The sequence below is a fragment of the Geotrypetes seraphini genome, chromosome 16 (genome assembly GCF_902459505.1).
Source record: "Geotrypetes seraphini chromosome 16, aGeoSer1.1, whole genome shotgun sequence".
NCBI lineage: Eukaryota > Metazoa > Chordata > Amphibia > Gymnophiona > Dermophiidae > Geotrypetes > Geotrypetes seraphini.
The window spans coordinates 21762017-21783343 of NC_047099.1; the positions used below are offsets into that span (position 1 = coordinate 21762017).

A 21327-nucleotide genomic window follows, 5' to 3' on the forward strand; every position below is an offset into this window, starting at 1 on the left:
ACAGGACCTGGCCGGCCACATGTGGCCCCCAGGCTGCAAGTTTGAGACCACTTAGAATGAATGTGGAGTTCTATCCTGTTTTATTAATGGTCTGTTTTATAAATTGTTTATACTGTAAACCATCTTGAATTGTGTAGCAGCTAAGGTGGTATATCAAGTTTAATAAATGATAAACAATACTCGTTTGGTATCCGGGGCAAGTGACTTGCGCAGAGTCCCAACATCCCTTCTTGCAAATAACCTCTGGGTTTTGCAAATCTCCATGCAGGAGTCGGGTTTTCAGCTTCCCCGCAAAATGTGGTAAAGTGATTGAAAACACCCAGGCAGAGAAGGAAGGCTAATTTAGGGCAGAGGTGTCAAAGTCCCTCCTGGAGGGCCGCAATCCAGTCAGGTTTTCCCTAATGAATATGCATGAGATCTATTAGCATACAATGAAAGCAGTGCATGCAAATAGATCTCATGCAGATTCACTGGGGAAATCCTAAAAACCCGACTGAATTGCGGCCCTGCAGGAGGGACTTTGACACCCCTGATTTAGGGGGAGAGTGTGGCACAGGGGTCGAAGATACAGCCTCAGCACTCTTTGGTTGTGGGTTCAAACCCATGCTGCTCCTTGTGACCCTGGGTGAGTTGCTCAATTCCTCCATTGCCCCAGGTCAGGGGTAGGCAATTCCGGTCCTCGAGAGCCGGATCCAGGTCAGGTTTTCAGGATATCCACAAAAAATATGCATGAGATAGATTTGCATCTCAAGGAGGCAGTGCATGCAAATCCATCTCGTACATATTCATGGTGGAGATCCTGAAAACCTGACCTGGCTCCGGCTCTCTAGGACCGGAATTGCCTACCCCTGCCCCAGGTGCATTAGATAGAGCAGTGTATCACAAAATGTGTGCCTCCTGAGATTTCAGGTGTGCTGCATCACGCTGGCAAGGAGGAGAGTTGTCCACACCAGCTGATTGCCTGCAGGACATGCTTCTCACAGCAAGAAGCTATCCTGTAGGAAGTCAGCCAGCACAGATGACTCATCTCTCCTCCTCTTCCCCACACCTCCCAGGTCACAGCCAGATGAAGACATCAACACAATGACACCATACATCCACAGGCTTCCAGGTGCCTTCCTGCCAAGGCACTGGATTTAGTGTGCCACCAACCAGAAAGTTTGCAAGACACTGAGACAGAGTGTAAGCTTGCTGGGACAGACAGGGAAAATTGCTTGAGTACCTGAATAAATTCATGTACACTGTTCCAAGCTCCCTTGGGAGAATGTTCTAGAAAATTGAATACCTAATTTCTGCTTCCCTGACTTGTCAGTCCCCTTCTTATGGGAAGTCTGACTCAGGCTCTTGTTGAAATACTCTGTTAAAATTTGACAGTATGCATCCTGCTCATTTAAAAACTTTTGTATACCACGTTCAGGCATATAACGCGCGAGGGGTATGCGCGGTAGGTAAAAACGCGTATAACGCACGCGTTATATCCGCGAAAATACGGTATTCCTTTTGCTCAGTTTCTTAGATATCGTCGGATATGTAACACTAAAGAGATATTTATTCAAGAAGCTAAAATCTTGGAACAAAGATTAATTTCCAGGGACTACCCATGTACCGTGGTCAAAAAAGCAAAAAAAAGAGCTTTGCACAATCCGAGAGAAGTGCTACTTGAATATAGAAGACCTCAAACAGAAGAAAAATTGATTCTATGCGTTATAAAACAAACTCGCATGTCTCAACAGATTATCAGAAAATATAAGAAACATTTGCCATTATTGAAAACTCTTCCATGTTTTGCTGAAAAGAAATTTATCTTCTCTCAATCAAGAAATAGAAATTTAAGCGATTGGCTATGTCATACATCTAAAGAAAATTTTGACCAAGAGAATATGGATATAGTACCTGGACATGGTCCTTGCGGCCATTGTTCCAATTGTAATATAATGGTTACAACTTCTATTTTTACTAATCCGAGAAATGGTAAGAGTTACAATTTACGTCATAGCTCCACTTGTCAATCAACAAATATTATATATATTCTTCAGTGCCCATGTGACCTGTTATACGTGGGTCAAACTTCAAGGACGTTAACAGTAAGAATGACGGAACATAAAAGTTGCCTGAACACTAGAAAATTAACAGCTCCTATAGTCACTCACTGTGTTCAACAAGATCATAGGTTTGAGAACCTGAAATGTTACGTGATAGAGAAGTTAATGACATCTTTAAGGAGAGGCGATATAAGAAGAGTACTGTGGCAGAAAGAGCAACAGTGGATCGATCGGTTGCAAACGCTAGAGCCTGAAGGTTTAAATACTGTACATGAATGGCAACCGTTTCTATGAAGTGTTTCAGTTCCGGGTCTGCCTATTCTGTCTTTGTGATGTTCTTTTAAGCTTGGAGAACATAATATGAGATGATTAATTGATAGCTGGTGTTTAGCTTATCACGCATCACGTTTTCGTGATGACGTCATGACGCCCGGTTCGTTTGGCTTTTTATTCGAGCCGGGCGCGTCTCACAGTCCCAGAACCATTTGGAGAGGAGCCAGCTTTATATGGATTATGTTGGTAGAAGTGAAAATTTTTGGACAATGCAATACTCCCCTGAAGTAGCCTTGTAGGAGAAACAGAAAGACTTTTCTGTTGGGACACGAACTGAGGAATCTTTGGAACCATCTTGTTTTTCCAGATGAGTGAATGTTTTTTTCTCTTATTGTTGGCATTATTTTCAGGCTTCTACTACTACTACTTACACCTGTGAAGTTGAGCTGTTGCCCTCGTTAAATTTTTGGTTAGCTTGGTTCCGGTTCACACTGAAAAACAGATCATTAATACTGCTGACTGGGCTCACACGGAAAAAGTTTGAAAAAGAAAAGAGTTTTTGATAAAACGTATGAATGAGAATCATTTAAATGTACACGGAGTTTTTTTATGAACCCGTGATGATGTGAGTTGGCTCAGGCACTTGTGTAGTCCTGGCCTCTCACAATTGAGGTTCATTTTTCTCCGTTGTCTTATATTTATATTATTTTTCATATGTTGTTTTACTGAGAGTGTGTAGCCTTAAGGTCTTTGTTCAATGTGGTGTGAATGATGTCCAGCTACTAAAATTTGATTTCAACAAGTTCTTGTATACATTTTGATTTACTCAATTGAATCCCCTGTTATATTCAGGCTCTTGTTGAACAGGGTGAGAAAGTGTTTTATTTTTTTTTTCTCCTTTGCCTTCTGACAGAACATTGACCCATCCGATAATTGAGGGGCGCCTCCCAGCTCTTCATGTCCTGGATAGGAACGGCAGCAGGGGTAAGAGGCTTTTACAGACCTAAAAATATGGATGCTGATCGATAAAAATTGCTGTATCTACCCATCCTAGTCACTTCTTCCTGCCTGCCAAGTTGGCTGAACTCTTGTACACCCCACCTCGCATTTGATCTTCTCTGGTCTCATTCTCCTTTTCCTGTTTGTCTCTCTTTCTTGAGTGTTATTAATTTTGTTCTCAGTCTCTCTCCAGTTCTTTACTACCGCAATTCGCAATGATCACTTTATTCTTATTTATTTCTTTTTGCTTTCCTTCTTTCTCTGTGTCTTTACTGCATGTATTGGTTTCCTCATCCCCTTTTTCCTCTCATTGTTTCTCTGCTGTTTTACTGAACTACTGTGGTCTTTTCTTTCTCTTTTTCTCTACCTGTTTCACTGAACTGTAGTGGTCGCAGTGTTCCCTCTAAGGTGAGCGCATGAGCGATCGCTCACTATTTTCAGTGGCGTCGCTCATATGTTTTCCCCTATCGCTCACTCGAGGGAGGTGAGAGGAAGAGGAAGCGGCGGCAGCGGCCTGTATTTTCCAAAGTTGAAAGATGCAGCGGCAGCTCCTCTCAAGATCCCCGACTGCATCGGACTTCGTGAGAGGAGCCGCTGCCACGTCTTCAGTGGCTACCAAGGTGGGGGGGGGGGGGGACGGTCCGCTCCAGCTGTGCACATCCCCTAAGGCTGTAGTCGGAGAGGAAGGTCGGGCCAGCCAATCGCTGCCTTGCTGGGCGGAACTTCCTCTCCGACGGCAGAATTGACGTCGGGGGAAGCAGAGAGAGCTTGGGGAAGCCGCGGCGGTGGCTTTGGGGCCTGTTTCCCCCTGATGGTTGCGGTGGTGGTTTTGGGGCCTGTTTCCCCCGATGGTTGCGGCGGTGGCTTTGGGGTCTGTTTCCCCCGATGGTTGCGGTGGTGGTTTTGGGGCCTCTTTCCCCCCGATGGTTGCGGCGGTGGCTTTGGGGCCTGTTTCCCCCGATGGTGGCAGCAGTGGCTTTGTGGAGGGTAGGGAGCAAGAAAGGGGGCAGGCAGGGAGACAGAAGGGAAACAGAAAAAAAGAAAGGGGGCATCAAGAGGAAAAAAAAGAAAGAAAGGGCAAGGAGAGAGGAAGAAAAAATTGGTGGAGGGAATGAGGTCTGGAGGAGAGAAAGCATACAAGCTGAAAGAAGGGAAGAAAGATTGGATGCACAGTCAGAAGATGAAAGTGCAACCAGAGACTCATGAAATCACCAAACAAGGTAGGAAAAATGATTTTATTTTAAATTTAGTGATCAAAATGTGGATGAATTTATATATGCTGTCTATATTTTGCACTATGGCCCCCTTTTACTAAACCGCAATAGTGGTTTTTAGCGCAGGGAGCCTATGAGCGTCGAGAGCAGCGCTGGGCATTCAGCGCAGCTCCCTGCGTTAAAAACTGCTATTGTGGTTTAATAAAGAGGAAGGGGGGTATATTTGTCTATTTTTGTATGGTTGTTACTGAGGTGACAATGCATAGAGTCATCTGCTTTGACCTCTTTGAAAAAAAAACCAGAATAGGAATGATAATTACCATTTTCTCAGCGTATAGTGTGCTTTGTGTTTTTTAATTTTATTGTTGGTAGATCATTTTGACTTGGTCATTTTAAAGTAACTCGCAAGCCCAAAAAGTTTGGGCACCCCTGAGCTAGAGCGTTGAAGCTGTGTATTTCTATTTTATCCCCCCTTTCACAAAATTGTGGAGCGTTTTTTAGCGTCAGCCATGGTGGTAGCAGCGCTGATGCTCAGAATTCTATGAGCGTCAGCGCTGTTACCTCCGTAGCTAAAATTCACACTATAGTTTTGTAAAAGGGGGAGGGGTTAGTTTGTGATGACATATTACATACTAGGCGAAGGTGTTCTCTGTGTTCTGTGTGTTCGAAAGACATGGTTTTCTGTTAGGATTGACGGTGTAGGATTGATCTGTGCTGGTCTGGCTTGTTTAGTTTTACAATGGGTGTATTGATGTACTGCTCACTGCAATATGTAAGATGCTGCCTTTTCCTAGGTACTCATGTGTAACGTGGCTTGTTACTAAAAATCATGTTTTTCGTACAGATGGGGGGGGGGTGCCAAAAAATGATGGGCCCCGGGTGTTACAGATGCTAGGTATGCCACTGTATGTAAAGATACCAGAAAGCTGGCGAAGCAAAAACTTTAAGTAAATTGTTATTCTTCTAAGTTTTGAGTATTTAACCCTCCCACAATCTCACGGGCACTTGTTTCAAGTTTATTGAGATTTTGATTTAAACGCAATATCAAATATTTTCAATGCGTATAACAAAAATAAATTTGGGGAAATAAATAAAACCATTTGAACAATAAACATACAAACATATCCATAGATGATTAAAAATACATAAGGAGTACAAGGATAAACTACATTTGTTTAAAAATGCGTCCTCCGCACCTGCTCATAAATTTGTGGAGTATGTAATTTGTCGCTCATGCATATTTTTTTTTTGCACACACCTCATCAATCCTTAGAGGGAACATTGGTCTCGACCCCTCACTTGGTGATTTGTTACTGTTTTAATCTCTCTTTTCATTATTATGCATAGTTCGCCTGTAGCTCTTAGATCCTGCTTCTAACAAGGTTTCCTTAACTATTAATATTCTTAAATATGGCTCTTCTGATAATTTTGGACACTTATTCTAGTATAGCTTAGTTCTATGATGGGTTGTATATATGATGGGTGCTAAAAAGTTTTCAGTCCAACCAACCAACTTCTTAGATTCTGAGCGTGATTTTGCCACTGTAGCTCAAAAAGAGTGTTATTTTATTTCGTTACGTGCCAGTCTGCAGAAACAAAATTCTGTTTTGACATTGGTTCAGATCACTGATTGAACCGTATCCACGTCATTCTCTTCTTGGTTGGGCTTTTCAGCACCCCCTCGAAGTGTGAAGACTTTCAGTCTCTGGTAACCAGAGCTGAGACTGTGATGTCATGATGCCTCATTCCACCAATAAGAACCAACTCATCAGTGATGTCACAATGGCTTAATTGTCCTATACTTGATTCACTTTTATTACATACGAGGGGGTGCTGAAAAATTCTCAGCCCAACCAGCCAACTTCCTAAATTCTGAGCGTCATGTTGCCACTGTAGTGCCAATTTACAGAAACAAAATTCTATGTTTTGACATTGTTTCAGATCATTGATTGAACCATATCCACCGTCATTCTCTTCTTGGTTGGGCTGAGAACTTTTCAACACCCCTTCGTATGAGACCATGTCCTATGGTTATCATTGGAGCCCAGGTTGTCATCTAACATTTCTTTGGTTTGTTAGTGTGTCTTAAAAGATTTGGTACATGCTAAATCAAGACAGTGAGTGCTAACCTACAAAATAAGAAGAGAATGACGTGGACATGGGTCAATCAATGATCTGAAACAGTCAATACATAGAATTTTGTTTCTTCAAATTGTTGTAAGGTTTTAGATGGAGTGATATTGCAGCAGACAAGCCCCCAATGATATAAGGTGGCGGCTTTACAATCTGCCAGATCCTGGGTTCAATACCTGCATAGAAGGTTCAGTAGGAAGTAAAATTAATGACAATGACAGCCAAGAGTGATTGCAGAAATTGTGCAGAAATAGGCTTAATATTACAGAAAGACAATTTAGAAAGATACTAGTATGTAGCTGCTTCTGTGCTCTTGTGAAAGAGAGAGAACAGACAGCTTTCTGAACAGGTACTGTGAGAGCAAAGACAGAGAGAGAGGACAAACAAGGGTCTGGAGAGAGAGAGAGAGAGAGAGAGAAGGGTGTTGCAGAGAAGAGGCTTTTATAGGTTGGAATCTTATTGTAAAAATAGAATCTATTGTATTTCCTCGTATCTTTCTGTTTATAATTTGCAAACTGTTTGAAACAATGGTTAGCTTAATTGATAAGGAAAATGTGACACTTACAGGAATGGTAGATGAGATTAGTCTCTGGCTTCTTTGTCCCATTCAAGTAGCCTATCTTCTTGATAAACAATCCAGTCTGGCTGGATGCTTTACGTATGTGAATTTTGTGCAGGAGCATTTTTAGGGCTAGATTCACTAATCAAACCAATCGTGTACCGATTGGTTTGCGACCCGATTTCCCTCTGGCCCGATTCACTAACCTCTGTCCCGATCATCCTCCAATCCGCGCATGCAAATGAGGGGGAACGGCATTTAAATGTAGGCAGGCAGCGATTCACTAAAAAAAAAAAATGAGGGACACCGACTGGGCTGACCGATCCAAAAATAAGCAACTGCTGAGGACCAGTCGCTCAGGTCCTTTCCGACTGCCCTGCTGAAAGGTCACTTGGACACACTAAGTCAGAGGCGTGAAGAAAGTACAAGAGATTTATTCACAGCATGCATGCTGGACCCCTGAGCTCCAAGCTGGCTCAGAAGTGCCGAAACCAGGAAGTTACAGAGATATTTATTCATTTTTCTGGCTATACAATTGAATTCTAGAAAAAGCTTTTCACGTGTTACTTTTCTTAACACTCATTGGTTCTAAGCTCACACTAGCAGGACACTTATCTAACTCTTACAGTTAAATGTACAGAAGGGCAGGGTACATCATGGCTCAAACTCTTATCTATTCAGCTTACAATGTGGTAAGGTAGGGACATACATTTTAAGCAGATGAAGTCAATAGATTGTACACTTTCTTCAGCTATGTAGGCCAGAGCAATATTTTAAACAACAGTTAACCATTTCATGACCCTACATTCCCCCCTTTCAGGCTGGCGTACCTAAGGAGCCAAGCCTGACAAAATAAAGTTAGGGGTCAGGAAAGTCGGGGTCCCCAGTGGGTAAAGGACGATACTGGGAGAGGGCAAGGGCCAATGCAGCAGTGGAACGTTTGACAGCAGAGTCCATAGTTCAGTGGAGCAGTTTTATGGCTATGGGGACCACACAGGGCAGGCAGCAAAGGAACAGAGAAGACAGGGCGGCAACCAGCAAGATGATATTCAGTGCTGAACCAGAGGGCAACCAGGAGCCGAAGGTACCAGAGATCCAGTCTGCAGTAAGGTCACGTCAGGTCTGGTCAGGAACATGAGCCAGTTTGGTGATACGATCCACATCGTCCTCAATCATTTTACTCAAGTTCAAGGCAGCAGTTGAAGAGGTTACCTCAGACACCACCTTCTGTCTAGAGCTAGGCAGTTCTGATAGATAGCAGTGCATTTTAGCATTCGCTCTGACAATGGTACTCAAAGCTCAGGTGGTCTCATTAGTTATCAGTTCGAATATAGCTTGTAGACAAATAATGCAGTTCAGCATATAGATTGGGGTCCGATAGCCCCAGGTGTCATCCTCGGTCCATGTGGCAGGTCCATAAGCAGCAATGATCCATTTTGCAGGACAGTCATTACCCCATTCCCCTATTTTAAGGGAATTGGTGGAAGTAGACCGCTTTTGGCGACCCCTGCTGTTGAATACAGGGGCTCCCAGGTGTTCACCATCGGCTAGCGGTAACAGGAAGAAGCTGGGATGGATCATGCAAAGTACACATGTACCAGTCTAGTTAGCAGGCAACCAAGAGTAGGCAAACAGATCACAGAGCCAGTATCAACTATCAGGAGCTGACCATCATTCATAGGAAGTTTCATTAAGCAGTGTCTGAAGGATGCTGAAGACAGTGGGAAGCAACAATGGAGGTTCGCAAGGCCCATCGTGAAGGTCATGGACCTGACGTAAAAGTGAGGGTCTGTGAAGTCAGGTTTAAACATGTCCAGCTGCTTTGCCTCCCATAGCCACTGTTCTCCCATACCAGTTCCTCCTCATACAAAACAATTGCTAACATTAAGAGTCTGGCCTATAGTTTCAGCAAACTGTATAAACAGATTTCTAGTGATTACAGGATATCAGTATCTACTTTCATAAAACTGGGGAAATACCACAGAGTGATGGACAGGAGCACATGAGCGGGATACAATACGGACATATACATCAGTACCTGGGTCTCATCTTTTACCATCAATATACAATGCCATGCGGTCTCTGGCCTTCTGGACTTGGACATTGGCATTCCAGTTATGTGGGTCAGTGATAGTGAAAACCATGGGATTACAGTAGCCTGTAGTACATAAGGGGCCAGAGCTAGGACCTATAGTAAGGGAGGCAGACGGGGTATTAGGGGGATATTTGTGTGGGTTATTGTAGGTAGCCCACGAGACACTTTCTCATAAAGGACAGGCTCCACCATTAGTGAAGGTTTCCTCATAGGGGCTTTTCTTAAAGGCATCAGGTTATACAGACCTATATACTTAGCACATTTGGTATAATAACGCTGTCAATCTAGGGAGCCACACAAAACTGTATTAGGGGCAAAACCATGACCTTGAGAAACATCAAATAACACACATGTATCACAATACAAAGACACCGGGCGAGTGGGGTCCACAATTAGAGTCTAGTGCAGATTATCAATGCAGATTTCCGCCCACTTTTTTAAACTTCATCACCAGTAGGTTGGAAACAGAAAATACCCTCTGATGTTTGACACTTTCTGTACTTAACTCCTTCATGCAAACAAACATCAGGCAAAAGGGCTAGGGGCACTTGTTAAGTACAATAGGAAAGAAATACAAAAGAAAGAAACATAAGGCAGTGAGGGCAACACAAATATCAGATATATATATATACTAACAGAGGAAACTCATTTTTTTTCAGGCACAACTTTGAAAACTTCAAACAGTTATACTCAAGACACTTGCTAAAGGCAGTGGTGAACCACAGGCAGTCAATTAAACGCAAACACTTATAAAGAATTATATTCAGAACACCTGCTAAGTACAGTGGTAAATATTCAGAATTTTTGAGGTCTTAGAAAACTTCAGCTGAAGATCCGTGTTGTAGTGGAACCAAGTTTCGTGTCCGGATACCTTGACAACTGTAAGAGAAGAAATTAGGACAGTAAAAGGACCTATCCACCTAGGTTTCAGGGGGTCTGACTTCCAAGTTTTAGCCATACTGTTTTTACAGGGACATACCCATGGACTTGTGTAGCTATCAGTAATGGGGCCCTTTCCAGGACCCATTTGTGGAGCTCTTGAAGGGCCTTAGCTAAAGATTGGACCTAACTCTGGAGGATATCTGATCCCAGAGTAGCAAAGGAACCAGGGTCTGAGTTCATAATGGGTGGTGGCCGGCCGAACATGAGCTCAAATGGGGATTTAGATGGGGTGCATCTAATCTTAAAAAGAACAGAAGGCAGCAGGACAGGCCAGGACAGATTAGTTTCTTCAATTCATTTCATGAGAAGGGTCTTAAGAGTTCTGTTCATTCTTTCGATCTGACCAGAGCTCTCAGGATGGTAAGCAGCATATAATTTCTATTCAATTTGGAGAGCCTGAGCAGTTTGTTGGACAACATCGGCAATGAAAGCAGGTCGTTGTCACTGCCTATAGAAACAGGGTAACCAAAGCACGGAATTATTCAGGAGGTGACTGGTTACATCTCTGGCGCGTTCAGTGCAAGTAAGGAAGGCTTTAACCCATCTAGTCAGGGTGTCTGTGAAGACTAGGAAGTGACTGAAGGAATGGGAAATAGGCATGTGGGTAAAATCTACAGACAGAACCTGCATCGGATATGTTCCAATAGGTTGGTGTCCAAGAGGTGGCAGTCATCTGATTGGGGATTTTATTCTAGAACTGACAACACACTGTCGGACCATATTCCGGACTAGTTGATCAAGGTGATTGATAAAGAAATGTCTTTTGAGAGTCAATTTTATAGCGGGTTCTCCAGAGTGTGCCAGATCATGGCATCTTTTGACAATTGTGAGGGCCAGGTATTGAGGAATGAATATGAGGGTACCCGCTGTGCTTGCGTTTGAAGTATCAGTGTGTGGGTCCAGACTGGCACTTGAATTGGCGCATTGGCACATTTTGTATCCACCCCCCTTTCAGGACAGACTGGCCCGAAAGAGTGCGTGCCCAAGTCTGTTCCTGAGAAGTGTATTGGGGGTGTAAGGGAGTCCAGAAAAGGAATGATGGTATACAGAGGAGCCGAAGGAGGGGGCAGAGACTGGCAGCTCGGGCTGTGCAGTCGGCAAGGGCATTGCCACAAGAGACAAGGTCCGTCACACATCTGTAAGCATGGCAGTGCATAACAGAAACACGTGAGGGTAGTTGTACGGCCTCAAGAAGGTCAAGAATGAGGGGAGCATGATGGATCAGGCGGCCGGAGGCTGTAATGAAACCTCGATATTTCCAGATGGCCCTATGGGAATGCAAGGTAAAGAAAGCATATTTGGAGTCAGTGTAGATGTTGCAAAACTGAGAGGCAGAGTGGCGCAGGGCAGAAGTGAGGACATACAGCTCAGCTTCTTGGGCAGAAGGGCCAGAAGGCAGGGGTCTGAGTCAGAAGTTTTGGAGGCATCATACAGAGGGTGGGCAATAGTAGAGAAATCAGGGATCCAGATGGGACAGTATCCTGCAATACTGAGAAAGGTGCTCAGAGCCTTGCAGTTATCAGGGACAGGGAGACTACAGACAGCCTGGACACAGGTGTAGGAAGGGACCTGGTACCCTGGGAGATTTGAAAGCCAAGGTAGGTGACACGAGGAAGGCATACTTGGTTTGGAATCAGTGGAAATATGGCCACAGGAAAATTTAAAAGGCAGACCCACTATCTGTATCCTACCCCAAAGAGCTGACTTGTAAAATGCAGTTCTGGATCCACCCACTAAGCAGGGTAGTCTGACACAAGCGCTCTCTAAAGCAGCAGTCCCTTCACTATCAGCTGACTGGCAAAAATATTTACTTCAATACAAAAGCATTCCTAAAAATTACATTCTTACCGAAACTTACATGATTTATAAACAGAAATACAAAACAAAGATTGGAATATACAGTAAAACTTTGGATTGCAAATAACTTGGTTTGCAAGTGTTCTATAAGACAAGCAATGATTAAATTTTAACTTGCTATACCAGCAATACACATACATACAGTATAGAAGCATCACATTTTCACAACTGGGCCAATGGTTCCTCTCTATATGATGCTGCAGAAATGCAGTGACTGTTCCAAACGAGCAAGGGCTTGCAATACAAGTATGTATATTTTTGTACACGAGTGCCCTGGACTACAAGCATGCTTCTGGAACAAATGCTCCCAAACCAAGGTTTTACTGTACTCACAAGTTTAAACATTGTTCATTTTTTTTTTTTTTTTTTTACAATCAACATGGGTCTCAGTAGAGACTTACTCCCCCTTCCTACAGAATTTCACAAAGGAGAGAGAGAAGTGCTTAAAGATCAAAGAGATCAAATTACAGTTGTAGTCCTTTTCAGAATTTTTTTAATTTAGACAAATAACTACTAAATTTGGACAAAGAACTTCTTTTTAGCATTGAATATAAGTTCCAGAAATCATATTTTTCCTTTACATGCATTTCTAAATATATATAAACATTTTATAACATAGCCAAAAACTTTAAATCTAAAACTACTTATCTGTTTCAGGAGAAACTGCATTTGAAGTGCTAAACACTTCATGGCCCTTATCAGCACAAAAGGAAAAGTACTCTCTTCTCATGCTGTGAACAACTGACAGTTTAAACTTCACTGATACATTTGGACAGACAGAACTCATAAAGAACCTGGGATACTGCAGGACTTGGGAATCAGATGAAGGGAAGAATTTGGCAAGGTCTGAAGCAAGGGCAGTGCTGAATAGAGTGGGGCTATTTTTAAAGCCCTGGGGTAGACGAGTCCAGGTTACTTGGGAGGTTTGTCCAGTGGAAGGGTTTTCCCATTGGAATGCAAAAATTGGCTGACTGGAAGAGGAACCGACAGCAAAAGAATGCATATAAACCTGACGAGTTATGTCCTCTTCCAGGGAGCTAGAGGGGGCCAGCCCACACCAAATATCAGCCATTCTAACTGGCACAGACGAATAAGGGTTGATTTGTTAAGTGTAATCAAAGACAAATCCCTTATTAAAATTAGCTAACACATCAAGGGATCCCCACAGGTAGACAGACATCCTCTCATTGTGCAATGGAGGACAAAAACACTTCCCTGAATTCCTGGCCCTGCCCGTCTCCGGACTAGGGAAATGCAGTACTAACAGGTCCACACTCGCTTTGTCCTCAAGGACGTCTCAGACACTCTCAAACACACAAAACACAACAGATTTCAGTTCAGTTACTCAACCAGAAAATAACAGTTCCTAGAATCCTTCCCCACAACTTCAGCGACAGATCAAGTGGCTTACTAGGCAGGAGATGAGAGACAGGATAGGGATGATCAATCCCCACTTACCAGATGGTGGCCACTCCAGGACAGAATTAAACTGATACAGATTCTTGTACTTTAAACTGAGACTAGATAAGTCAGTTGAAGCGGTCCAACGTCCTGAGGTCTGCCAACCCCCCAAAAGGAAGGCAGCCGGCTAAGCAGACACATCAGCCGTAGGACCAGAAACAAGTGACCAATCGAGAAACCAGTGGTCAAGAGACCTTCAAGTCCCTGTTCGGAAGCCAAATGAAAGGTCACTTGGACACACAAAGTCAGAGGCGTGAAGAAAGTACAAGAGATTTATTCACAGCATGTATGCTGGACCCCTGAGCTCAAAGCTGGCTCAGAAGTGCCGAAACAAGGAAGTTAGAGATATTTATTCATTTTTCTGGCTATACAACTGAATTCTAGAAAAAGCTTTTCACGTGTTACTTTTCTTAACACTCATTGGTTCTAAGCTCACACTAGCAGGTCACTAGCAGGACACTTATCTAACTCTTACAGTTAAATGTACAGAAAGGCAGGGTACATCATGCCTCAAACTCTTATCTATTCAGCTTACAATGTGGTAAGGTAGGGACATACATTTTAAGCAGATGAAGTCAATAGATTGTACACTTTCTTCAGCTATGTAGATCAGAGCAATATTTTAAACAACAGTTAACCATTTCATGACCCTACACTGCCTTCTGCCTCCCTGCAGCCCTGAAATAAACTTTTTCTCTCTGCCGCGACCTGTGACCTGCTCTCTGCCTCCCCGACTCTCTCTGCTGGCTCTCTGCCTCCCCGACTCTGGGCTCTCCTGCTCTCTGCCGCGACCCAAGGTGAAACTGCACTGGAAACTGGGATGGGTCAGGGAGGCAGCCAGCTGGTACGCTTGACAATTCCAGTAGCTTGTAAAATTTCCCCCAGAAGTCCAGGCTTCCTCAGAGCTGGGATCCATCAAGGTCTGTTACTGTCTTGCTGGGCACAAAACAGCTGCTGAAAGCCTCAGTGGTGCAACTCCCGTTCTGTATCTGGCACCAATCAGACCCTCCTCTTGCCGCTCCATTTCGCCAACCTGCTTTTGCCCCGAATCTCTCCTGCCGCCCCGAATCTCCTCCTCTCGCCGCCCCGACTCTCCTGCCCTTCCCCGTACTATGAGCCTGTGATTTAACCCGCGGGTCAAAACCACAGGCTCGTGAAGAAGAAGAGATTTTAAAAAGGGCTAGATTCAAGTAAAAACAAAAGTAGAGTAAAAAAATGAAAATGTCGCTGTTCTTAAGCATGCGCAGATCATCTACAGATGCGCATGCGTCGGGATCACTACAGAGTGATCCAAGCGGTCGGTTTGGGGCTTGATTCCGATCGCCCTCATTTGCATGAGGGCAATTTGTGAATCAGCCCCTTGGACACGCATCGAATCCGATGCGTGCCCTTAGTGAATCTAGCCCTTAGGGTCTATGCATCAACATTCCAGAGTCAGATTGATATAATGTCCCATAGGCTTCTGCTGACATCGGTTAGGCCAATGTACGGCTATAAAATTACATATACCATTACTATTATTGCTACCAGTGGCATAACAAGGGAGGTGGCACTCACGGCGGTGGCGTCTGGCATTGCCACACCAAGTGCCCCCTCTTCCCTGCCACTTGATCACCCCCACCTCCATGTACCTCTTGAAATGTTTGCCGGCGCGAACAGCATCTCCAACCTGTGACCAGAAAGTGACATTAGAAGGAAGCTGAGGTTGGCGCGAGCAGCAAGTGGAAGCTGCTACTTACGTTGGCGAACATTTAAAGAGGTATGTGGGGGGCAGAAAGGAGGAGAAGTGCTGGCATTGGCACCCCTTCCAAAGATGGTGCCTGAGGCGGTCCATTCCCCCCCCCCCCCCAACACACACAGCTAGCAATGCTAGGCTGACAATTATCACAATGAAATATGATAACACTCTTTTCAGCTACAGTGGCAAAATAACTCAGAATTTAGGAAGTTGGTTGGGCTGAGAACTTTTCAGCATCCCATGGTATAGACAGGACAGAAATCTTCTGTAAGGAAATTAAGCCATGCCGATATGAGTGTATCTATCCTCTATGTATTTGCCTTCCTCAGGTGAACCACGGCCTCCTGTCTGCACCCCGGGGCCGACGATTCCAAATCCATCCGGATTCTATTTCAATGATGTCTGGACATCTCGGGTCTGTTCCATCAAGAGGTTCCCCAAACCGTCTGATAAGAGCCACTGCCTGAGGGGGAAACTCGTGTACATGTTTGGGGATTCAACCCTAAGGCAGTGGTGGGAGTATCTCGTGTCTTCCATTTCCAGTAAGAGACACGTTATTTCTTAGCGTACACATTTCCTGGAGAATCTGAATGTTGACTCTTCTCCCTTCCTCTCCTTTCTCTACCCATTTCCTTTGCTTGCCTCTCATTTTTCGGTGATGGGACAAAAGCGCGTGAGACATCAGCGCGCCGACATTGCAGCGCAGACAATTCGGCGCATGACACCAGCACGTCGGTGAAAAAGTAAGTTTTAAAGAGCTCCGATGGGGGTTGTGGGGGGGACCCCCCCCCCCCACTTTACTTCATACTCTTCGCACTGCCGTTGGGGTGGGGGATGCAAACCCCACATTATAGAGAAAACTTATCTTTTTCCTAAAAAATCGGGAAAAAGTTAAGTTTACTCTATAATAGAGGGTTCCAACCCCCTAAATCTCCCCCAACGGCAGCGCGAAGAGTATGAAGTAAAGTGGGGGGGGTTCCCCCCCACAACTCCCATCGGAGCTCTTTAAAAGTTACTTTTTCGCCGGCACGCTAGTGTCTTGCGCCGAACTGTCTGCGCTGCAATGTCGGCACGCTGATGTCTCCCGTGCAAATGACTATGAACCCATTTTTCTGTGTTCAGTTTCTCTGTTTTCCTCATTCTCTTTTTCTAATTTATTTTCTACTTCTCGCTGCCTTCAGCACACACTTCCTTTGTTCTTCCTTTTCTCTGGGATGGATTGTCTATTGTTTGATTTCAGGGGTCTTTGATTAGAGTTACCAGACGTCCGGGAAAACCCAGACATGTCCTCTTTCTAGAGGACTGTCCGGGTGCCCAGACAAATTTCCCAAACTCAGCAGTTTGTCCAGGTTTTGGATAACCTGAGCCTGGGGATGAATCTGAAGGGGGGGAGGGGGACCTCTGAGCATGCACAAATGTGATGTAATGACATCGCATGCACGCGTGCGACATCATAGGGTCACAGAGGCGTGAACTTGAGGCCCTCTAGATGTGGCCCAAAGCTCAGGGAAGACAACAAAGTTTTGTCTGTGGGAGTGACTGGGGGCAGGATGGGGCAGAACAGGTTGTGAGTGGGAGCCAGTGGCTTAGTAAGGGAGGGGGTTCGGGGGGCAGTCCGCTCTGGACTTGGCAGGTGCACCAGCACTCATCCTGCTCTCTGCCCCCGCTCTTTTCTGATCCTCCCCTGCCACACACATGTGCCCCTTCTCTTCCCTCATACCACTTTAATTTCCCTGGCTCCTCTCTGATGCCACTTCCGGGTCATGCACCTAGGAAATGGCATCACAGGGATAGCTGACATGACGTGGGCAGCAAGTTCATGAGGTTGCTCGTGCCTGGAAAATTAAAAGGTATGGGGGGGGGGAGAAAGGAAAGAGGAGGTCGGGAAGGAGCGGGGAGGGTAGAGAAGAAGGTGGGGGAGGTGCGCTCCATCGCTGGGAGCAGAACAGGTTAGGGCCATGTGTCCCCTTTTTTAACTTTAAAAATCTGCTAACCCCTATGTTTGATGGGAGAGTAGATAGGTTTGGTTTGTAATAGGTTTTCTTTCCTTGTTGTCCTTCTAGACTAGTCCAGACAAGTTGCTATATGCTGTCTTGCCAGCAGATGGTGACTTAAAATTACTGGTTCAATGCTTTTTACCTTTGAAGGGCAATGTACAGTTCACACCAGTCAGTAGTTCTCAGTCTAGAAAATGGAGGGTATCTTCGGGGAGGAGACTATGGGCTAGAGTCACTAAGCAAACCGATCGTGTACTGATCAGTTTGCGACTCCTTTGCAATCCAATTTTACTCTGGTCCGATTCTGATCCATGCATGCAAGTGAGGGGAACGGCTTTAAAAGTAGGCAGGGACGCAATTCATTACAGAAAACTTGCAAACCGACTAGGCTGGCCCATCAACACAAGAAGTGACTGCTGAGGACCAGTCGCTGAGGTCCTCTCTGACTGCCCTGCCTTCTGCCGCCCTGCTCTCTGCCCCGATCTGTTGCCCTGTCTCAGCCCCGATCTCGTGCTCTGCTCCGAATCTCTCCTGCCTGCCGCCCCAACTCGCTGCCCTGCTCTTGCCCCTAATCTCTCCTGCCCTTCCCCGCACTGCAAGTCTGTGGTTTTAACCCGCAGGTTTAAAGCAGGTTAAACCCACGGGCTGGCTGGGCTGGTAAACGTTAAAAAAAAATGTTGCAGCTCTAGACGGCTCTTAGACGCATGCGCATGCATCAGGATTGCACACTAGCAATCCGTGCGGTCGGAGGGGGCGTTCTTCCAATCGCCCTCATTTAAATTTTTTGTTTTGAAAATTCGTCGTGCCTGCACAGGTCGGCCACAGATCGGGAACCCTAATGGAGGTTAGTAAATCTAGCCCTATATTCCTTCGTATCTGGACTGATTTGGAGCGACTCAATGAAAGAAATTTAGCACGTAAGACCTAATATATCCTTTTTATTCTATTATATATTTTTATGATTGAATCATTATATTCTGTACAGTGCTAGAGACCTTGATTGGGTACTGAATGGGTTAATTTCATTTCTGGTAGAACTGGAATTTGTAGATATTGATTGTGACATCTGTGGGTTAAAATTCTGACTAAGGGCTATATTCACTAAGCAAACCGATTGTGTACTAATCGGTTTGCGACCACTTAACTATCAAATTTCCCTCCGGCCTGATTCACTTACCTCTCCTGCGATCCGCTTGAAATCCTTGCATGCAAATGAGGTGACACGCATGCATATTGGATAGCGACCCGATTCACTGCACCAAATTTCCGATCCGACTGGGCTGGCCGATCACCTGAAGAAGTGACTGCTGGGGACCAGTTGAAAACGTCTTTCCAACTGGAAGCCCTGCTCTCTGCCCTGCAATCTCTCCTGCCTGCTCGCCCCGAATGCTGCCCTGCTCTGTCCTGCTATCTCTGCTGCTCGCCCTCATGCCGTCCTGCTCTGCCTCGTTCTTCCCCTGCCACATCGTCTTTCTCCTGCTCTTCTCCGAAGCTCTCCTGCCCTTCCCTGTCCAGCGAGCCTGTGGTTTTAATCTGCGGGTTTAAAGCGGGTTAAAACCACGGGCTCCATTTATCTTTTTATGAAGGCGGCAGCTGGCAAAAGTGGCACCAGCTTTTAGGAGCCACGCGAGTTGGGGGTCAGTGGAGGTGGCGGCGTTTCCCTGAAGTCAAAAGTTAAAAAAAAAGATCGCTGCTCCTATGTTCTGCGCATGTGCGATCCGTGCAGGCAGATGGAGGTGTTCCTCCGATCCCCCTCATCTACATGTTTAAGTTTACTGAATCAGTCGGACCTGCCGGGATCGGGACCCGATCGGGAAGGTTAGTGAATCCAGCCCTAATTATTCTCTTTCTCCGGCAAATTCTCCGCCTAGTCCCAAGAATTTGCTTCAGGCATTCAGACGTGCTCCCATAATTTCTATTGCTTTTCTCAAACAACTTGAAAACCTGATGGAACCGTGACAGCGCTGTGCACTGCACTGTCTGGGCTACATTCCCTGCTCAGGTTTCCTACTCTCTGGATTGGCTGGGGTGGGATATGCGTATGCTGGAAAGGAATGGTGCAACAGTGACATCTTGTGGCTAGATTTAGGATCCTGGGTTATCTGGCTCCTGACCAAGCACTGTTATGAGGTTGGCCAGGAGCTTGGCGGGAGAAATTCCCGGGTAGGTTTCTACAAAGGCTCCAGGCACTAGATTCTAGTCCTGATTACAACTGAGCTGGAGGCCCAGAGAAAGAGAAGGAAATAGCTGGATCAATGTCACTTATTTCTTATACAGGAAATAAAAGTAAAGCTGCTCAATGAAACTGCTCTTGGTCTGTGGAGTGAAGCTTTGTTTAGGGACTGGGCAGGGGGAGGAGTGAGAATCCAAGTGGTGACAATCTCCGCCTCTTTACTTTACAGCTCTGATACAGATTGATTTGCATGTTGAGCATAATTCGGGGCCCCTCCTGGCCATGGATGCCGAGGGAGGTTATTTACTACAGTACCGGGCCCATGGGAACCCGCTGAGGATGCTGAAGTATTGGATGGCAGACCGTCACTACGTGGCGAATGACATTGATGCCATTGGCGGCGGGCCAGACCTGGTGATCGTTCTCAATCTCTGGGCTCACTTTGTCATGTACCCTGTGGACTTGTACATCCGCCGGCTTCAGAACATCCGCCGGGCGGTGACAGACCTCCTGCAGAGGAGCCCTCAGACCACCGTCATCATCAAGTCAGCCAACACAGGGTTCTTTTACCATGGCAGTGACTGGCTGTTCCTCCAGCTGGACATCATTATGAGGAGGATGTTTTCGGGCCTCCCGGTGGCCATCATTGACACATGGCAGATGACGTCCTGTTACTATCTGAAACAGGACCTTCACCCTAGCAGAGTCATTGTTCAGAATGATATAGACTTGTTTCTCTCATATATCTGTCCTCGCTGAGCTTTCCCCTATATTTGTGTGACTTTTTGCACTCTCCTCTCTGTGGTGGTCTCTCCTGCAGACTGCAGTGTGTGACTGCCATCTTGGAGCAGTCTGCAGGGGCTGCGGTGTGATGACTCACTTCTGGAAGTATCTGTCTATATCAGTGTCCCGCAAACTATGTCAAGCCTCAGCACACTACACGTAGTGGCCACGGCTCAAGGCATCCAGAAGTGCATGGACGTTGACGCAGTGATGTCACTCACGTGCGTGATATCATCACGTCGAGGTCACGCTCATCACGGTCTCTCCTCCTCTACCTTCCCCAATCATCTCTACACCTCTTAGAAACTTGCACCACACACCAGATTCCAGGCAAAGGTAGATCCTCCATTGCACACAATAACACAATGACACCCGGTTTAACAAAAATCATACTCGTCCATCTACTACTCTTCCTATTCCTAACCAACAGGAAAACAGCAGGGTACCATAAATCCTCAATCCCAATCTTAACAGAATCCTACAGGCATCCTCAACCATCCAGGAAACTCTACTCTCCCAGAAATCTGATAGACTGCTCTTCATTCAACCATAACAGCATACCTACCAGCTGGGGAAAAAGACCATCCCCAAAACTAAGATCATCAGTCCACAACACTCACCCTCTTATATAAAACTTCCTCCACCCAAAATGCAGCTCTCTCCACACACAAATTATACCTCACTAGCCTGTGCACATATGAATATCAGATCGATAAGCGCAAAGGCAGACCTAATAATAGACTGGATAGTTAAAGAACAGTTAAGTTGCTTATTCCTAGTCGAAATCTGGCTAACCTCCGACTCAGACCCCTGCATCATAGAACTCTGCCCGAAGGGATACAAAATAGAATTGGTCTGCCGAGAAAAAAAGCCAGGAGGAGGTCTAGTCATCATACTCAACAACAACATCAACATAAAGACTCTAGACAAACATTCCACCCCCCATTTGGATCTTCTATTCTGCCAATTATCCGATGATTCACTCTGACCTGCATTCTTTGTTACATAACACCAGGAAAATGGAATGCTAACAAACAAGCTCTCGAAGAATTCATTTACCA

At 45.3% G+C, this 21327-nt stretch overlaps 1 protein-coding gene across 1 annotated transcript in view; it reads left to right on the forward strand.

Annotated features, from left to right (window-relative positions):
- LOC117349764 (NXPE family member 3-like) overlaps nucleotides 1–20242 on the forward strand; it is a 42451-nt gene extending 22209 nt beyond the window's left edge. Inside the window, 3 exon segments of the mRNA XM_033923355.1 lie at nucleotides 3229–3299; nucleotides 15643–15855; nucleotides 19713–20242. Of these exon segments, the coding sequence (XP_033779246.1) occupies nucleotides 3229–3299; nucleotides 15643–15855; nucleotides 19713–20242 (814 nt within the window).
- Nucleotides 20243–21327: the final 1085 nt, after the last annotated feature.